Genomic DNA, 20,141 nt, shown 5'->3' with positions numbered 1-20,141 from the left:
CTCTGTGATTCTAGTTAGTGTCATTGTTACCATAAATTAGTTTACTAGTTCCCTTGATACACTTTGGTGACAACTATTTGGATTTGTTGACTTATTTGCAGGCAGAGCTTCCAAGCAGCATTTCATTTGTTCCATTGGAGTTCTCTTTTTTCTTAGATCCATTACATTCTTACCATGCAGCAGCACACAGGCTTTACTTCTACTAAATAGAAACAGGATTTGAAGAAAGGCACTTATCTTTGTGATTAATAATTTTATCTTCATCATTTCTTAATGGCCCCTAGTTTCTCTAATGCATTTGTGAAAAAGATATTCATTTGAAAATGCAAACTCAATTTTTTGCCGTCTCTTATAATACCGCTTATTTTCTTCTTGTTCTATGCCATTGCAGACTAATATACCTGGATTATCATGGATAAAAACAGCCCATCTCCTTTAAAAAGTAGTAAATTTTGAATACTTTCTTGCATTTTAGTACACTGTAGTGTACTGATTCCCTGGAGGTTGCTTTTCATCATGCAGTCACCTCCAACAGTAGGAATTCTATAGAACTGCTCTGAACAAGGCCAATACCAAAGCACATGCTAAGATGTTTAGCAGCCATCTTTCTTGCCAAGTAACTTCAGAATTTAAAATTTTACACTTTCTGAAAGCATATTTTGCAAATTCTCATTATTCTTCTGTTTTCACCAGGACCACTTGATGTGCGCAATTCAATTGCTAGGTCTGATTTTCTAGGGAGTAATGCTTCCGCACAGAACTAGAAAAAAGCATGGGCCAACTTCATCACTTATTCCCAGTCTACAAACTGAGACCACCCTGTCAGTAGGATATGAAATGAAGATGCTCTGTTTTAAAGGAACAAGATTTCAGGTTTTCACATTTAAAAACAAAGTCTGTCAAATAATTACCTAATGATAGCATAATTCCTGCTATAGTCAGTTAGCTGTGTTCCATATGCTTGACAAAAGATCTACGTTGTTGAATTAAAATAGGAAATCGTGGTTGTGTAATGGTGCAACTGTAAATTGGACATATTAAACATCATTATTTCTTTTGTCCTTAAACATAGAATGTCTATCATATGAGTGAGATCCGAGGAAATTAGATGTCTTGGAATTAAACTTAACATGTAAATCATACTGAGATAGCTTGGTTATATATCAAGCAGCAGATTCTCATTCTTTTTCACTACTACTTCCCCTCCTCCGCTCCCCCTTCCCTATTTATCCACCAATTATCATGCAGAATTATCCAAAACATTAGCTTCTATTTCCCACAATCTTCAGCAACTTCTATATGGTCCTTAGGGAGAATGTATTCCTGGATGGGATACATCTTACCATACCTAAGTAGCCATATATTCTTCCTTCCCAAAGGAAGAAGAAAATTCTCAAATAAGGTAAGCCAAAAGAAGGACATGGGCATGTGTGTAAGAACACACAGGTTTTGTCTCTGCATTGCTTGCTGATTTTTCAGCTACTCAGTCATCATATGTGGCTTACAAGGGCTGATATACAGAGCTCAATGTCAAAGAATGCAGGTGATAACAGAATGACAATTAACAAAGCTGATTTGTGAAACAATATAGAGCACATGTACATCACAGGGAAACGACATCATTTATGGCTTTTGATTAGTTACAGCAGATGCAAAACCTCCTGATTTTCTTCATTATCTTTTTTCAGATAGAGTTAGAAACCATAAATCACAGGCACTTCCCCATCGCATTTACAGGTTGGGCAGAGAATGGACTAAGAATAGCCCTGAGGTGAAGACTTGGGGATGTTGTTTGATGACAAACTGAACATGACCCAGCAATGTCCACTTTTAGCTCAGAAAGCCAACCATATCCTGGCCTGCATCAAAAGGAGCGCAATCAGGAGGTTGAGAGAAGTGATTCTCCCCCTCTACTCCGCTCTTGTGCGACCCCACTTGGAGTACTGCATTCAGCTCTGGAGCCCCCAGGACAATAAGGATGCGGACCTGCTGAAGCAAACCAGAGGAGGGCCAAGAAGGACTTGGAGCACCTCTCCTATGAAGACAGGCTGAGTGAGTTGGGATAGTTCAGCCTGGAGAAGAGAAAGCTCCAGGGATACCTTACAACAGCCTCCTGGTACCTAAAGGGTGCCTACAAGAAATCAGGAGAGGGACTTTTTACAAGCCCATTTAGCAACAGGACAAGGGGGAATAGCTTTAAACTGAAACATGGTAGATTTAGATCAGACACTAGGAAGAAATTCTTCACTGCAAGGGTGGTGAGGCACTAGAATAGGCTGCCCATAGAAAGTTGAGAATGCTCCATCCCTGGCAGTGTTCAAGGCCAGGTTGGACAGGGCTTTCAGCAACCTGCTCTACTGGAAGGTGTCCCTGCCTGTGGGGCAGGCGGTTTAGAACTAGGTGGGTTTTAAGATCCCTTCCAACCCAAATCATTCTATGATCACACTTAAAAGGGATGCTGCATCACTTCATCTACAGCTTGTCACAAAGTAAATTCTGCTGTAAAAAAAAAAGGCAACAAAAAAAAAAAGCAAATCAACAACAACAAAATCAGTAAATTATTGCCCACCAACATAGTAAACTTACCGTTGTTTTCATGGAGTGGTGCTGTCTCCATCTCTTTCATTGCTACTATGACCATTTTTTTCTGTGTGTAAACTAGGACACTAGACTATACTGTAAACACCCATGCTTTCAATCTATGGCATTTCACAAATACATCCCTTTGTATGAAACACTACTTTCTTTATCAAATGCTACTTTCTAATTCAACTGCTTAATCATCCTTTCCCACATCTCCAATGAAAAAATAATATAAATCACTCTCATTTTTGCCCACTTGCATATGTAACCATGAATTGCTTTACAGCAACATTACCCAACTTGGATGGTAACCATTCTTTTCATTACTGTATCATTTTCCTTTGTTATCGGAAATGACAAACAGTCATTTTCCTTTGTTATGGAAAATGACAAACTAGTCCTAACAAGGCACAAGAATATTATCTACTATTTCTATGTAGCACTGAGTTGAGGCAGCAAAAGACAGAACTCTCCTGGAACAACAAATACTCACTTAGCCCATTTCCTCAGCACTGAACCTATCTTAACAGACTCAAACATAGAGGTGCTTTGGCCTGGAGCAAATTCCACTTTCTTTCTCACATATTTTTCCTTAGTTCTGCATGATTACATTTAAATACAAACATATATAGAATCACAGAATCATAGAATAGTTAGGGTTGGAAAGGACCTTAAGATCATCTAGCTCCAACCCCCCTGACATGGGCAGGGACACCTCACACTAATCCATGTCACCCAAGGCTTCATCCAACCGCCAGGGATGGAGCATTCACAACTTCCCTGGGCAACCCATTCCAGTGCCTCACCACCCTTACAGTAAAGAACTTCTTCCTTATATCTAATCTAAACTTCCCCTGTTTAAGTTTGAACCCGTTACCTCTTGTCCTATCACTACAGTCCCTAATGAAGAATCCCTTTCCAGCATCCTTGTAGGACCCCTTCAGATACTGGAAGGCTGCTATGAGGTCTCCATGCAGCCTTCTCTTCTCCAGGCTGAACAGCCCCAACTTTCTCAGCCTGTCTTCATATATATATGAAAGAAGAGAGATATATACAGAGAGATGGATACAGAAATATCTTCTACCTACAGACATATATACATGTATAGAGAGAGCTAGATATAAGAAGGAAGATCTATATATATATGTATCTTCCCTCTTTCACCCTTTTTTTCCTAAGCACCAGTTGAACATGAAGGATATTACAAGTCAAGGAGAAGTAAGTGAAAACATTAAAAAACAAACAAACAAAAACCTCAAACAAATAAAAACAACGAACAACAAATCCAACAAAAAACCTCAAAACAACAAACAAAAAAGGTCAATGAAAACCCAAAAGCTATGCTTTATGGTATGCTCAACAAAATACAAGCTCTGCCTAGGCAAGTGTCCTTAGTTAGCCCATGAAGGGAGGAAGTTAAGGAGCTAGAGTGCGTGCACCATTTGTTGCCTAGTAAAAGGGATGCTCCCTGCAATTTCAGCGCCTGACCAGCTTTGAGGAGGAACATGGTCTGATTAACTAAATTATAAACAAGAAAGCATTCTCAGAATAAAGTCAGAGGAGCACTTATTTCTTCCATCCACTTTTCACATCATGACTAGTTATAACTCAGCAACAGAACTGGTAGACTCATGTTTAGAAAAATCTCCATTAAGTGTGTTCTCCCTAAAATTCAAGCTTGTACGTTGCTAGTTCTGTCAAAACTTAACAAGTTTGGCTAGCAAAAGAGACAACAGCAGAATACATATTGATCTCTGGAACCAAAAATAGTCTTCGACTCAAATGGTATAAACTTTTTTATGAATGGCACCATAACACATGGTGCACATGGCACCCTTCACCAACCAGTCTTTCCCTTTCCCATGCTCCTACTCCTTTATTCCCACCAGAACAGAATTTCCCCACCACAAAGGACTAGTCACACTGGCCAAGTTTAAGTCAGTGTGCTTTGACAAACAAAACACGCTGAAAATAAGCATCACACTTACCACACTTGTACAAAATTTAGGTCTCACTGATGTTCCTTCCCTCCAAAATGTGAACTGCATTGAAACTATCACAGAAGCAAACTAAATTATAATGGAAAAAAACAAAGAGAGCATAGCTTAGGAAGCAAGGGCAGCAGTATGGTATTTGCACTGCCTGACTGCATTTACTGGTGTAATTAAAATCACAGAGGTACTTAAATGACTTGCTCATTTACACTGTAAAGAAAGCAGAAGTTCACATCAAAACAGAGTGGACTAATCAGAGTGATAGGTAGGTTGCACATCCTAAAGCTGTACTCATCCAATTTTCATTCCACATCTCTGGGGCAAGATCTTTGTGTGTATAATGCAAGAAATATAATTGAGGGAAAAACACACGACTAAGGTTGGCAGGGTTTTTTTACAAGAAATTTTGCTTGCTATTCTAATGTTGAAGGGACAAATGTTATTTGCCCACATGAAATGTTATTCAAAGTCAAAAGGTCATCTTCCTTCTCACAATAACGGTTCACCCATTTCTCACTTTCATGTGCTCAAGGCATAATGCACAAGTTTAAAATGGTTCCCTTTGTAGCCTAGCTTTCATAGCGTTGGTTTATTCCACAAGTGTTTTATTTTTCACTCAATGCCCTGTATTATACATGGAGAAAACTTTTTCCTTTCTTAAGTCACAGTACATTGCATGCAGTAGAACCAAAGCAGTAATAAGAGAAAGTCTGTTTATTAAAGCAATTTTGTGAATCAGAACCTTAAGGCTCCTGTGGGATCACATAAACACTACAGAAGAGAGCATTTACTGTAAAGAAGCATTAGCCTCCTGAGGATTCACCACATGTTTATGTAAATCCCTTTCTCTCTAACATTTCCAAGCTCAGCTGTCATTTCCTAATCGATATCCAGGCTCTTCCATTATACAGTACCATACTATCAAGAGCAGATCTTACCTACTCAGCATTGTAGAGAAAGATGGTTTTTCTCAACTTATTTTTAATGACTTCAGGTCAATCCTTGATTAAATGGAATAGCATTTCTGTTAACTTTTGGTAGGAGTAAAATCGATGTTTGAGGTCTGCCCTGCTTCCAGATTGCCACCAAGCAGAAAGGGACTAAAATCTCTCTATATTAGTCCTAAATTACAGTTCTTTGAATTCCATTAAAACTCTACCATTTACTTCAGTGGTTCGAAAAAAAACTACCCATAGGTTTATGACTTATCCCTCCATATACATTACTGGAAGAAGCAAAGATGTTTAGCATACGATTCTTCAAGATCAAGTTACAGGGCTCAAAACTTAAATACACAAAATACTGCCACTACCATTTAATCTTCACATGTTCTTAAGTAAGGAGCAGATCCCTGAAATGGTGCAACACACTAGTTCATCACTGTACTTCAAGAGACAGCAGCAATATTAATGGCAAAAACCAGCCCAATTATGCTTTCAAGAATGAAAACCAGCCAACTGCACAATGAAATACCGTCATCTGACTTAAGATGTTGGCCAGTTCTATCCACAGCTGACCAGTCCAAAGTTGCTTAAGACTCAGAAGAAGTTAGAGTGATTTTAATCTAGTAAAAACTGATGTAAAAATTAAAAAATTATAGTAAAACTAAGAAAATGCACAAGTTGCATATAGAAGAAACACAGGAAAACTAGATGATACACGCAAGTACCACCAAGCAAGTCTGCAAAAAGTTGTTTATCATTTTAGAAGTGACATATGATCATTAAGTCGTTCCTTTCCATTCACTGGTTTACAGCCCCAAGTCTTACTTCCTTGACACAAAAGTGTTAAAACTAGAGACATTTTAGATATATCTATACTCCAAGATGCTTTTAAATAGGTCTTCTCTCTTATCTGCAGTTACTGATGCCAGAAGCTAAATCAAAAGAATGTTATAAGCCCTTCAACTTTTTTTCTCATTATATTCATTCCCAGCTAAGTCAAACAGCAAGCTCTGGAACAAACAGTATTTCCACCTCAATCCCCTGTGACCCATTTCTCTGCACAGGCAGCGCAAAGCAGGATTCACTTGCATCATATTTTTTGAGGCTCACACTTCCTACCTGCTCTCATATATCAGCTGGTGGAAGCAACTCAGGCAAAGAACCATCAGTTTTGTTGCTGCACAGAGGGCAATATTAATCATAAGTTTTTTCCCTAAAATTATTCCTGAATTAGCACAAAAGTTTTTTAAAATGCAATGGTAAAGATTTGAGTTGTGAAATGCATCAATATTTTTAACAAGTACTTGAAATACAATGAAGGGGAGTACACAGTTACACTGAGAATTTATTAATGTGGCAAAATCTCAATGCTTGCTCAAAACCAGAAGTGATCTAAAACTGACTTGTTCCTAGAAAGAACTGGAGTTATGTACAGATGATGTCAATAATGTTAAAAAACAATCACTCTGAAGTACTCAGTGGGAGCATTTAAATAACAGAGAGGACAACTGCCATGCACATAACTTGATCAATGTGTTAAAGATTACAGCACGCTATGGTTATAGTTGCCTTTCTTGGACTTGCCAATAGTTTAACATACCCTCACCAGTATATTTCATATATAGTATTTCCATATATATGGAAAGTTCTCCGTATTTCTTGATACCAAACACTATTGATCAGTGCACAGCTGAAGGAAGTCAAACCTCTACTAGCTGCATGACTACAGTGACATACCATCTGCCTGACTGATAAAAAATACCAGAGCAACTAAGAGATTAAACATGCAAAGGCTTACTTTGTATGCTTCTGCATGCCTGGTGCACAAAAATAGAGATTATAACCTGTTTCTTCCAGTGACAAATTCTCCAAGTACAGCATGGTAAAATGGCCACTATGCTTGAAGCAAAACTTCAGTTCTTTAAATCAGAAACTGTGAAAGACAGTTCATTGCCATGAGGCTTGGGATACTTCAAAACAGAGTGCTAGGAAAGTGATTTAATTTATGTAATCAAGACAAAAGACTTGCAACAAATTCTACAGGTATGTATTGGTGGTTTTTATTAGATATTTATAAATCCCCAGTGCACAAAACAGGGAAGAGTCAAGAGAAACTTTTTGCCTTATCTAAACCAAAGCGTGTTTTAAAGATGCTGAATCATAAACTCCCTGGGTGTGTGCATCCTTTAATTGCCATTGGCTTGGAGTTTTTCACTCCTGATTATCTATCAGCACATGACTATCACAACCAAATAAGACTTGTAGGGAAACCAGAAAGACACCTGAGCCACCACATGATTATGACAATTTGCACATTATCTGCCTAAAATTGATGGACTCTTACTAGCTTATCAACAAGAGTGGGAAATATGGCAAAAAGTTTTTATTTTTTTAAATCTTCAATGGTTTCACCTAGTTTCATTGCCATGGGCCAAACTTTCTCAAAAGTAGCTTTAAAATAAACAAGTTTCACTACCGAAGCCTGCTAGTAAAGTTCTTGTCCCAGTGTACCTCTTGAGGTCAATTCACTGGCCTGCTTTGTGGATCAAAACTGGGTTAATGAATGAGCAGTTAAATTTTTGCCTTCCCCTCAAAAGTATCGGAAGACACAAACCAACCAACCAAAACCTGGATCTTTTATAGTGACCTAATACCGTCCCAACCAGTGCGAAGTGGAAAGTCCCTACCAGTGCAAAGTGGAAAGGCAAAGAATCACAACATTAAAGGGGAAGAAGCAGCCAAAACAGACAGAAGTATTTAAGATGGTTTCAACCCCCCACCAAATGTGCTACATCAACACATTCACTAGCAACTCTACAACAGATGGATGAAGATGAAACAGTGTGGCCTCTCAAAGTAGTAACATGTCTTTAAAACTATTAGAAAAATAACTAATTGGAGTTAAATTCTGCATTATCAAAATGTAAGCCATATTACAGTTGGCCATTAACATTAATAATCCAAATAAAATTACTTTCAACACTGATGTCTAACCATGTTTTAAACTACTTTTTTTAACACAAAGGAGGTTGGAGGTGATGTTTGGGTTTCTTTGTTGATTTTCATGCTTTCGGTTTTTTTTCTTCTGTAAATAAAACAATAAAAAGTTAGACTGGAATCATTCAGAAACATCTCCAAATGCAACTGCATAATTTACAACCACAGCTGAGCAGGTTAAATGCCTAATTCACAGAATCATAGAATGGTTCTATTCGGAAGGAACCTTAAAGATCATCTACTTCCAACCCCCTCTGCCATGGGCAAGGACACCTCACGTTGGCCAGATTGCTCAAAGCCCCATCCAGCCTGGCCTTGAAGTCTTCCAGAGATGGAGCACTTATCACTTCTTTGGACAACCCATTCCAGTGCCTCACGACCCTCACAGCAAAGAACTTCTTCCTTATATCTAACCTAAACTTGCCCTGTTTAAGTTTTAACCCATTACCCCTTGTCCTATCGCTACAGTCCTTGATGAAGAGTTCCTCTCCAGCATCCTTGTAGGCCCCCTTCAGATACTGGAAGGCTGCTATGAGGTCTCCACGCAGCCTTCTCTTCTCCAGGCTGAACAGCCCCGGTTTTCTTTTCCTGTCTTTGTATGGGAGGTGCCCAAGCCCCCTTATCATCCTTGTGACCCCCTATGGACTTGCCACCCAAATACTTAGACATATAAAGTAGATTTAATAAACAGAAAGAATATATTGATTCCTTGACTCAATTATCAATTTTACATACAAAAGTTGTTTTGATAAACAAATATACCAGTTCTCTGTTTAATAAGTGATGGTATAGCAATTGCAGACAGGATTATTTAGGTCATAATTAAAATAAATTTTTGAATGTTTATTTTCAATAAAAACACAGCAAGGCATAAAAACATCCTTAAGTAGTGAATGAGAAAAGCATAATTTACCATTTTTAAAGAGCAAGCAATGATGGAAATAATAGAGGTACAAACAGAAAGCAGGATTAGAATCAATAGTTTAATCAAGGGTTCCTGCTTACTGATTTCAGTCATGATTTAATCATGATTAAAAAGGTTATTTAAATGGAGTTTTCATGCTCTGAAAATAAAATTCAGCTCAGTAACCAAATCCTGATACCTCCCCAGTTCCCAAGGTGATGGCAAAATAAATTATGGGGCAGTGCTCAATAATGTAATCACAGGGACATTTATTTCAAGAATTCTACAAATGGTTTTGTTTATGATGTTTGATACCAGATCAGTTCCCAGCCTATAGAGAAGTTCTGTTCCTTTTCAGTTATAAATCTACCACTCAGCTTGGAATTTGTCTGTGGATTTTGTTATCAAATACACTGGAGAACAGAAGCTGTTCTAAACAGCAAAAATGATGAGAAATACCTGTCTTGGTGAAGGATGCACTTACAAAAGTAACTGGAATGATAGAAGATTTTCAAGATTTAAAAAAATAAATAAATAAATAAAAGGAGGAAAAAAATAAGCAAAAATAATTGTGAACCCTGGGTTATGGTACTAAGCCAATTAAAAAAACTCATTCTGCCTTTAGACAGAGCAGATGAATAGGTTTAGCGGTTTGCCTGTTTATAGGGAGTTTTTACTTGCTTAAAAATCAAAACCTTAACAACACAGGAATAGCTGTACGAGGTACCTCAAACCAAGTATGTTTTTAAGAAAGAGGTCAAAAAGCCAAGCCTACGTGAAAGCAAGAAGATTAGCACTTGAGCGTCAGCTCAAACTAGTGAGTAATATCTCATCATCTATGTTCTGGCACTCAGAGGAAATCACATTTCACTTAAGTCCTAACAACTCTCCTGCTGTAGCACAGCATAGGCAACTGCCTGCTACAGGCTACTCCTTGGACTTGGTCATTCTGAATTGTATCTGTTTGTCCAGCTCCCCAGATGATGTATTCCTCAGATAGGATCAAGTGACACACAGTTTCAGAGTGTGATAAACCAGCTCTACGAGCTGAGAAAATGTTTTCATAACAAATACAGACACGCACAAACGTTTACCTGTAAATAACACAATCCGAGTGCCATACAATCCTGCCTTGGCATTTCTGAACACACTATGTAAAATAAAGGTATACAACAATATAATAGATGGATCCCATTTGCCAGTGCACCAAGTAAAAAATTTCCATTTGCCCCTCTTGTACTTATTCCACAGGCTTAATTCATCCAGCATGCAAGAACTGTATTAAATTAGGTCCTGGGACATTCCAAATTACTGTCAGTAAATTATCTTCCTGTCACAGGAGCTAATTTAACCACCTTAGATTGCTTCAGATAATTTGCCATTCTTAACTATTAACCAAGTCTCCTGATTTAATATGAAATGTCTCTGTTATTAATCTAAATAGTCAAACCCTCTGTCAGTGACCTTCCTGAATCTGTAATAGCTTGGTGGTTAGACTGGACATTTCCCAGCAAGGGTGATAATTCCTTTCCATTCCTTTTCCCTCGTGGCATGGCCATCAGAGGACTATACCATGGCCAACTGCCTTACATCCTCTTTTCAGAGTTTCTTCCAGGCCCCACTACCAAGACACACACTGTACGCAGCCTCAAGGGCAAAAATCTGGAGTACAGATTTTGTTCCTCCCCACTCTCAAATTCCTCCTCTTCTGTGAGAGTGAGTAAACAAGCATCAACATTTCAACGCAAGGATCATATAGTCAGTTCGGGTCAGTTCCACACCATGGCAAAAGATCAAGAAGCAACTGAGAACCAATATTTTCAGTTCACTGCAGGAAAAATTCAAGCACAGACTCTTAATTAAACTTGAGTTTTGGGATACTAATGGTCTTTATTAAGTATTTAATACTAGAGCCTTTCAAAAGCTTTGCATGGAATTACCTAAAACACATTGCTGCTCATTTCGCTTCTGGTGCAACATACTCCAAAACACAAGTGCAAGAGATAGAAAGTATGGTGGAAATTGCCATCACCAACTGAATAAGGAACTCTGACAGCAGAGAACATTTTTACAAGTTAGTTCCACTGAGAAAACTATTAAAACAGAAAGGTATTAAATACAAGGACAAAAAAAAACAGATACTCAAGTTGGAAACCATCCAGACTAAGAGAGTTAAATACCAGCACTTGTATGAAGAGTGCCATGGGATTCTTTAAAGATTATTTCAGAATGTGAGTTGTGCTTCTCACCCACAACAAGGCATCTGCACTAAAGAGAGGCTGGTGTTAATTTGGCATGCCCTACTCAATTATTGAAGGAGTCCATCCCTGCTCTGCTTGGGAAGAATAGCAGAATCTGACCATCCACTAAAACAATTACTTAAATGCATGGATTCTTCTGCCAGAATTCCTCCTCTGGGAAGGTGATTTTTAATTTTTATGGGTACTATTAACCTTTGTGAGCATTCTACTACAGAGAAAAAAGTGCAAAACAAACATCTAAAATTGGATGGGGCTGGTGTAGCAGAGCCTCACTGTAAATGACGGAGAAAAAAAACCCAAGCCCGAGGAGCACTTACTTGCCCCATACACACTCCTGATGAAGGCTGCCCATCTCCCTAGGCTTTGTCCTGTCCCAGATTTCAAGGCAGTACTCTTCAGGTCTTTTGGATCACACTCCCAAGCCTCACAATAAGTTGTTTCTGTCCAACCTCTAAATGTTTGTATCAACTTCCATGACAAGTTCTCTGCAACCAAGGTAATCCCCTAGTCATAGACTAAGCAGTAGCACGTGCAATCGGTTTTCTCTCCACCACCCCTTCCTGCCTGAGGACCCTGGGAAATGCCTTCTCCTCTCAGGTCCTAGCCCATCCAGCCTCCATCACACAGGAAGGGCTCCTTCCCAGCTGTGATGCTCACCTTTTGCTGTCTCCTTACATCATAGTGCCTTCTCTAGGGAAGCAAAAGGAAGGCAATGAATAGATGAGACCTTCCTTAGCCTTCTCTTTGATGTGTTTACTTCCCCTTTCCTCTCATCCTCCCCATCTGTCAATTCATCCCTCTTGTATTTTGCTGGTATTTACATTTTTATCCACATCAGTACTGAGATTGGTTTTTTCTAACAGTAATTCTCAGCAGCTAAAACCAATGTGTTCTGAACTCATCAAGCTACTGCAGTTTGTGTAATTTGATTGCCTCAAGTGAATTATTTTAAAAGGAAAAGCTTCTAACATTTTTTATGATATACTGAGCTCTGAGTCTTCAACTCTAGCACCTAATGTTCACAACGTTTATCTGAATATCAAGCTACACTTTAAAAGCTATATAATAGCAGCAGATGAAGCGTCACAGCAAATTGTTTCTATCTTCTACCGTAGCTAACTTGCTCCATAATAACATGGTTCACAACTTATAGTTCATTTTAACAAATCCCATAAAAATCCTCTGATGTGCTCAAGTCTCTATCAGCTATATGACTTAATGATCAATTCACCAAAAGACATCAACAGAACAGTTTAGGTTCTGCAGTGGAGGTGGATAAATGCAGAAATCCCTGTGAGGATATTAGCTGTTTACTACCCTATAAACACAAGGGAATGTCGTGTGACACAGAGCAAGTCATCTATAGCTCTTTAGTCACTACAAATGCCAAAACTAGCAGTATTTTTACTTTCTGATGCTCAAAAAATATTTACTCAGTAAGTTAATTACAACAGAAGAGAGCATTTAGGAGCCAGAGCATCTTTCTCCGTGTACAGCTGCCTTAAATGTAAACTCATTCACCCTGCAATTATCCCAGCATAAGGACAGCTGTGTAGGGCTAGAATGCAGGTGGTGGCTTCTTCCATAACCCCAGACTGACCGGAGGGCCTCCAGGTTTACATCTATGACTTAGGAAATTTATTTTTCAGACTTTTATGAAGGAACCCCATACAACTGCCCTTCTGCTAACAAAACAGAAAAACCAGCTGAATTAGTCCAAAACACATTACAGCAATAGTTCAAACACTAACGCTACTGTCTTCCTAAAACAGCATCTCTGTTGCTTGTCACTTATATTACCCAGTGTGGTACACACTTGCCAATACATCACTGGAATGCCAGCCTCAAACCTATTCTGGCCTTTGTTTAGCTGAGTGGTAAGGTAAACCCCAAGAATGAGGGGCTAGGGAGGAAGACTCCTAATCCTATGCCCGCAAAGCAGCACTATACTGTTACCACAACCACTGTTTCTCCAGAGCTGGCTTTTCTGAATTTGCCCACTGCAGCTAGACAGACTCACAAATACAGAACCTAGGAGTCCGCTACTCTCAGGTGCAACCACTCACTGCCAGGCAAGGGCCACTGTTAATGTGCCTACAGTAGGGTCAAAGATTAAAAGCTTTTAGCAGAATCTACTGATAGGTACTTGATACTGACAGGCAAATGAGTTAACTCCCCACAGATAATCCAATAACAGAAAAAACATAAGTATTTTGTTAAAAGTAAAAAATGATCATCAACTCCTTTCCCCAAGTAAGGTTTCTGTTAATTTACTGAAGAACAAGACATTCAAATACAAACCTTGACAAGTAATCAGCAGATTGCACAGCCCTGCCTTGTTCACAGGAGCCTCAGCTGCTCCCCTCCTGAGGTCAACATTGAAGAGGAAGCACAACTATTCAAATGCCATCAGAGGTACCTTGCTAAACACAACATACATAGCAGCCAGCCAGTGGCTGCCCTGAATTTCTTTGAATGTTCCATAAACAAAATAACTCTTGCCTTTAAAACAGCAAATATAAAAAAAAAAGCTTGAATACTAACTCAGAATCTAGACCACTGGATAGAGGCATAGGAAGCTTGCAGCCCTCATTCTCAGACATGTACTTTGTGAATTCCCAGCTAAAGGAAAAGCGTTGCTTGGTATACTGCACTCCTATATACCCACCAACCACACACACACATTGTTTATGTGGTAGCTGTGATGCTACTCACACGCTCAGGTTTCCATCAGAAAGAAACCCAAACACACAGCACAAAGGTGCGTATTTCAGCCCCTCTCCTACCACTAAAGCAAGACGCAACCAGAGCTCACGTGGGGCCAGGAGTCTGCGCTGCAGAGCATTCTTCTCTCAAAAGTAGGTCAGCTTAAAGTAACAAAATTTGCTCTGCAAAATTAAGCATTAGATTTTGGGGCTTTTTTGTTTTGTTTTGGTTTGGTTTGGGTTTTTTTCCTGAGACACCACCAACAGTGTTCCCAGGCCCCAGAGTGTATCTGCTGGTCAAGACTGCTTTGTTTTAAGGAAACTTTATGGTTCCTAAAATTAGAATTCTTATTTCTTCCCTCTCTACCAATAACCACTTAAACCTTCATAACTGTCATATATTAATTTAGTTACTACAAATTTGCTTTTAGGGAGGGTAAGAGAAGGGAAGCTTTTCACCCATGAATTAAGAGGGTCCTTAACAAGAACAGAAGTTCACCGTGCAAATAAGAATTTGGAAACTCAAGTCTCCTAGGATCAATATTCCTCCACTTCTGGCTTAAGAGCATAATCCTGACATTTCACTGTACTTGCAGGACTAAAATGTTTGCCCTGTGGATATGCCAACACTGCAAGTAACTGGGTAAAAGCCAATCACTCTGTAGGTTTCATCGTAATTTAAAAATACCCACAGCACCTCACTAGTACATCTGCACAGCAGTATAAATCAGTCTGTTTCATAAATGGTTTAATCTACCTGTCCGTCAGCAGAGAGATGAAAAAGAATATCGACAGCATAACTGGGCACTTATGTAAATCGGGCAACTAAACTGATTCCAAATAATCTTTAAGTCTTTTCTCTCCCCACAATAAAATTTATTACTCCTCCCTTCAGTAAACAACCTTTGGCAGCCATGCAATATTTTGCAGCTGCCAGTCGAAAAGCAATCAAAGAAAAGGGAAGATAATAGATTTTGGAACTCAGCACTCATTCTGTATAGACTTTTTTTGATTACTAACAGGTTTTGATGTTACTTTGTTAAAGCTACTTGTTATGCATAAATTGGCTAATTTTTTTCTCAAACACTGGTTGTAAATTTGTAAGTATTTTCTATTTGACTTTTTATCTTTTTGTTAGCATAAAACCCCACAACATTTCACTTTTTCTCATAGTAATTTTAAGCATTTACAACCTTTCACAGAAATCCTGTCAATACAAAGTGGATGTAAACAAGTTTTCAAGTGAGCAGCAGTACATTTAACTAAGCTAGCAATTTATGGAAAATGGCTTTAAATACACAAAAAGTCATCAAAGCTCCTTCTGAAAAAATATCTTTACCTAAGAATGAGAACACATAATTAATTCAAATCTTAGTTATAAGGTGGTTTTAATTAAAGGCAATCTGACTCATTTTAACTATGTATATATTTAAGCCAGACAACATATTTGTATCCATTTCTAAAATATCTGTCACTTCTCCACAGTGGCTGATCAAACTTGCCAGTGAAAAACGTTTTGAGTAGGCAACTTGTAATACAGCTATGGTTTATTTCTGTCAGAGGCTGACTGCTGAAGTGTGAAAGAAACTCATTAAAAACCTCTCACTGTGATCCTGCATTGCAAGGAAAAAAAAGAAAGAAAATACTTAATGAAGGGTACCCTTAGCCTGAAGCCACATTCATATTCTGCTTTTCATGTTACACTATTTCAGTAGCAATTAAAAGACAGCAATTAGTCATAGAAACACTATTCATACTGGTCATACTGGGAGATTAAAGAGGTTAACACTTATTTTATGTTAATATTATGAAAGTAATGAGGGAGATCAAGAATAATACAGCCTACTAAAAAGAAATACTAAAATAAGTAGAAGAATCTCTTACCTTAATCTTAAGACAAGATTCACCGCACATGGAACTTCACTATATTCGTCACTAACAGCAGGCTGAGACTATTAAAAAAGAAGAAAGTCTTATAAAGGATGCCAATGGGGAGGGGGGGAAATCCCCAAATACTTGCCATGCTAACAGTTTGTAGTTAGCACAGAATATTTTACACATCTTCTAACTCTCAAAAACCTTTTAAACACTTTCAGTAACACAGCCTAAAATATAGCTGATAACAGTAAAACTGCCATATTTCAATTACAGAGATACAAATGATAAGGCCTGTATTAAAGCACCGAGTGTAAGAGCTTTTAATCCACCTTGCATCAAAGCTCCAGTAACCTATTAAATAATATGCACACAGTGAAAATACCATGCTACTACTCACATTATTTTTGTGTAACAGTTTTGGTTGTTAAGGAAGTCTTGCATCTACCCATCTGCAAAGAACTAGCAGCATATCAAAGCAGACATCACAGCTCGGAGAATGTCTTTCACAGTGAAAAAATGAGGAATATGGATATCTTTCGTACTATCACTCCTCCCTCACACTGTGATACCTTCCCCAGCTCTCAACTAACATTTATATGAAGTCTCAAGCAAAAGTGTGTCCTACATACAGCATTGCTCAGTGTCGTCTACCCTGCTACGATTTGATACTTAACTTGGCATATTGTCACCACTCACAGAAGCGTGTTCAAAGGTTACAGTCAACTCCTTCCAAAACAAAGACTTGCATCACAAATTTCATTTGTTTATTTTCTGATAGTTTTCCATATTAAAGCTACTTAAAAAAAGTGTTACACAAGGTCTTGCATCTATTTTATTATCTATGCATTTGAAACAGAAGTTAATGAATATTTGGAAAATTATTTAATCACTAAAGGGGGAGTAGATATTTTTCTTACTCCAATTAAGTTCCTCCTCTTCATCTAAACTACTACTGTTATTTCTGCATCTGTTATTTCAGCGTATAGGAATGTGTAGCCCAAAGACCAACAGGCACACACCAACAGTGACTAGCTGCACTTGTCTTAGTTCCAAGTCATCTTCTGGAGTGTTTAGGGAAACGGAAAAAAAAATTAACAGATTTCAAGCAGAAACTTTTTTCTCCTTCATAAACTAAACAGCTCATTATAAAAGAGTTGCCTGCAGAAACTGCACAACTCTGAAGTTCTAAGACAAAAAGGCTGTCTGGTGAAAGTCCTTTATTCCCCCCCACTCAGCTTACATAGGACATCTCAAATGCTGAAGCACTGTGTAAACTAACTCTACAACAGTAAGACTAGGGTCATCACAGGAGCTAACAGGACCAAAGCTAGCAGGAAGCTGTTAGTCTTTTAGGAGATTTCTATGGCATCAATGAAGATCAGAGAATCTAAAATGGCAGGTGAAGTGGCAAGGGTCACCCACCCAAGGAACAGACATTTTTAAAACAGCATTTTGGCTGTAAGCCAGTAATCCTATTAAGCAGTTATTTATAGCAGTGATGCTTCCCACAGTCTCAGCACAGGGCCATGAAACTCAGTATGGTATTTCATTCCTCTGAATTAATTTACTATGCCACAGTACTGAACTATTTTACTGTATATGGGATGACAAATTTCAATTATAAGCTACATGTAGTGATACAAATCCTGAGAATGAAAAATTATTTGGAGATCTTCTGGCTACTCCAATACAGACATTATTACTCTGACAAAAAGACAGCAATTAGTGTGATCCAGTCATGAAGATTCATTAAAAACAGCCAAATTACCTATCTTAATCAATTCTCCTGGGCACAAACATAATATGGCTTTAAATTTCCTACCCATTTTATCCAATGTGCTCAAGTTAATTATCACAGGCCCAACTGCATAGCTCTATCCTCACAAGTACTTGCCATACAAGGCTGTAGAACAACACTCCCACCTCAAATCACATTTTTAACAACAGAAATTAAAAGGAAAGCCCTTCACTCAAATACTTGGAAGAAAAAAATAAATTGATAAAGACATTTTTACCTCTGTGTTCTCCTCCTCTTTTACTCTTCGCGACTGGAAAACAAATGCGGTGAGATATGAGCTATGCAGCTTTATACATTGGAGATCCAGAAATATTAACAATTAACATGACAGAAAATCTTTCAGAGAGCAAATGGTACAAGCAAAAGTTACCTTTTCCTGAGAAACAGCAGCTTTGCCTTCTTCGCTCTTTTCATCCATTTCATCATCACTCCATTCCCAGTCTCCATCTTCTGTTTTATGGAGGTGACCACTGGAACCTGGTACTCGTCTGACCTTCCAAAATATTACAGGTGTACCATTACACAGGCATCTTTAGTCTTTATTGGTGCTCTGGTTAATCAGCAATTCTTTGTTACTTTTTCCTATATGCTTTCCTTAGTTTGCTTCAGGAGTCACTGGCACACTGGAATAGTGTATGACCACATCCTTAAGCTAGGGGGAATAGTAAGATATGCAAAATTCACATAGGAAAATGGAGTTTGGATATATTGTACAATTGTTTAAGGTGAAGCTCGGGTAGATGACAGCTGCTTACTATGAACTAACCCTTGACATGAAAGGAAGCTCTGCAAGGAAGAGGTTACACAGATACGGTTGTTCTTGACACATAAGTCTTAAAAACTAATTGTTCTGCTAAAAAGCTTTAAAATACATAAATGTGTTTAGGATACTTTAGAAGTAGAAGTTATCCTTAATTTAAAGCAGTGGCTGCATGCAAACGGAGAAGGCAGGCATGCAACACCAAACTAGCTGGCAAACTGTAGATCAAACAATATAACAAGGCTTAATAGGAGGATCCAACGGCTAAATCTGAAAATCAAAAACTCTTCTGATGCCACCTTGCTCTTTTTCAGAGCTTGACAACAAGCCTTGTTTTCCCCCAGATTTTTAGCCTGTTTGAAAAGCAAAAGAACATCCAAGAGTTCTTCCTGCACCTTGGTATACATTTATGAGACCCATGAGATGTGAGCACAGTAAGAAGCAGCCTCACTAGTGTTTAGGTTAGAGCCAGTTTCTCTAATTATTTCACATTACTGATCCAATAGAGAGTTCCCACTGCACAACTTCAAATGCTCCCCAGCACTATAAATTTATAAAAGCTTAAAGCATATCCTTTTCAATTATGAAAAAGGAAAAAAAGTTATTCAGGAAAACAGCCTATAGATTGGTAAGAGAACGAAAGGAACAAAGCATTAAGTGTTCACAGCACACAAAAGGGAGAACTAAGTCAGCAGAAAAACAGTTTCAAGCCAAGAACAACTGCTGCAGAAGACATCTAATAAAAAGAACTTAAAAAAAGTATTAACCAGATGGTCTTAACCCAAAATTGTATATCCTGTTTTCCAGTATCCACAGTAACATACAAAAGCCTGGTTCAATTTTGGCTTTGCAGGTTCCTGTCTGTGCTGCTTTGATGTATTGCACTGAAGTATACTGAGCACTGACTAATTCAGTTCTATCATCCTGACGGTTGGTGGTGGTGATGGAAACCCATTCTGTCCTCACAGAACAGGAAGGTTTTTTTAAAAAAAATAAATCTCATTTCTAGAAAGTTACTGGTTTTTCAATATAATGAAGCTCACAAAGACTAAACTGGTATTAACAGTGCTCTAATCCCCTCCAGTTGCCGCAAACCACAATGCCAGGAGAAATGCAGCATGTGACAGATTCCAGCTGCTTCAAAATCCCATCAGGCAGTACTTCAGCAAAATATGCATGGCATAAAACAGTACAGGACACTCAAAGCCTAACACTTGTGAGCTTCCAGAACACTGTGTGATGCAGATATCAATAGAGCTTTTCCAAAGTGGCTTTTCATAAGGAGCTGGGTACTTAAGCTATTTCCCTCCTTTTGTT

At 38.3% G+C, this 20,141-nt stretch overlaps 1 protein-coding gene across 5 annotated transcripts in view; it reads right to left on the bottom strand.

The window, feature by feature from the left end:
* Positions 1–20,141, bottom strand: part of STK39 (serine/threonine kinase 39) — a 99,071-nt gene that overhangs the window by 24,601 nt on the left and 54,329 nt on the right. For 3 of the 5 annotated variants that reach the window (XM_061343285.1, XM_061343293.1, XM_061343308.1), the window contains exons 11-13: positions 18,435–18,557; positions 18,282–18,314; positions 16,273–16,340 (exon numbers count right to left, since the gene is read on the bottom strand). In XM_061343285.1, the coding sequence (XP_061199269.1) occupies positions 16,273–16,340; positions 18,282–18,314; positions 18,435–18,557 (224 nt within the window). The remainder of the gene's footprint in view (positions 1–16,272; positions 16,341–18,281; positions 18,315–18,434; positions 18,558–20,141) is intronic. The other 2 variants (XR_009723906.1, XR_009723903.1) reach the window with 1 other exon arrangement.

This window comes from Neopsephotus bourkii, unplaced genomic scaffold, assembly GCF_033783945.1.
Source record: "Neopsephotus bourkii isolate Nb327-2 ecotype Australia unplaced genomic scaffold, CSIRO-AGI_Nbou_v1 NB_196, whole genome shotgun sequence".
Lineage (NCBI taxonomy): Eukaryota > Metazoa > Chordata > Aves > Psittaciformes > Psittacidae > Neopsephotus > Neopsephotus bourkii.
Note: the sequence above shows the minus strand (reverse complement) of the source record. Positions and strands in the feature narration are given on the sequence as shown.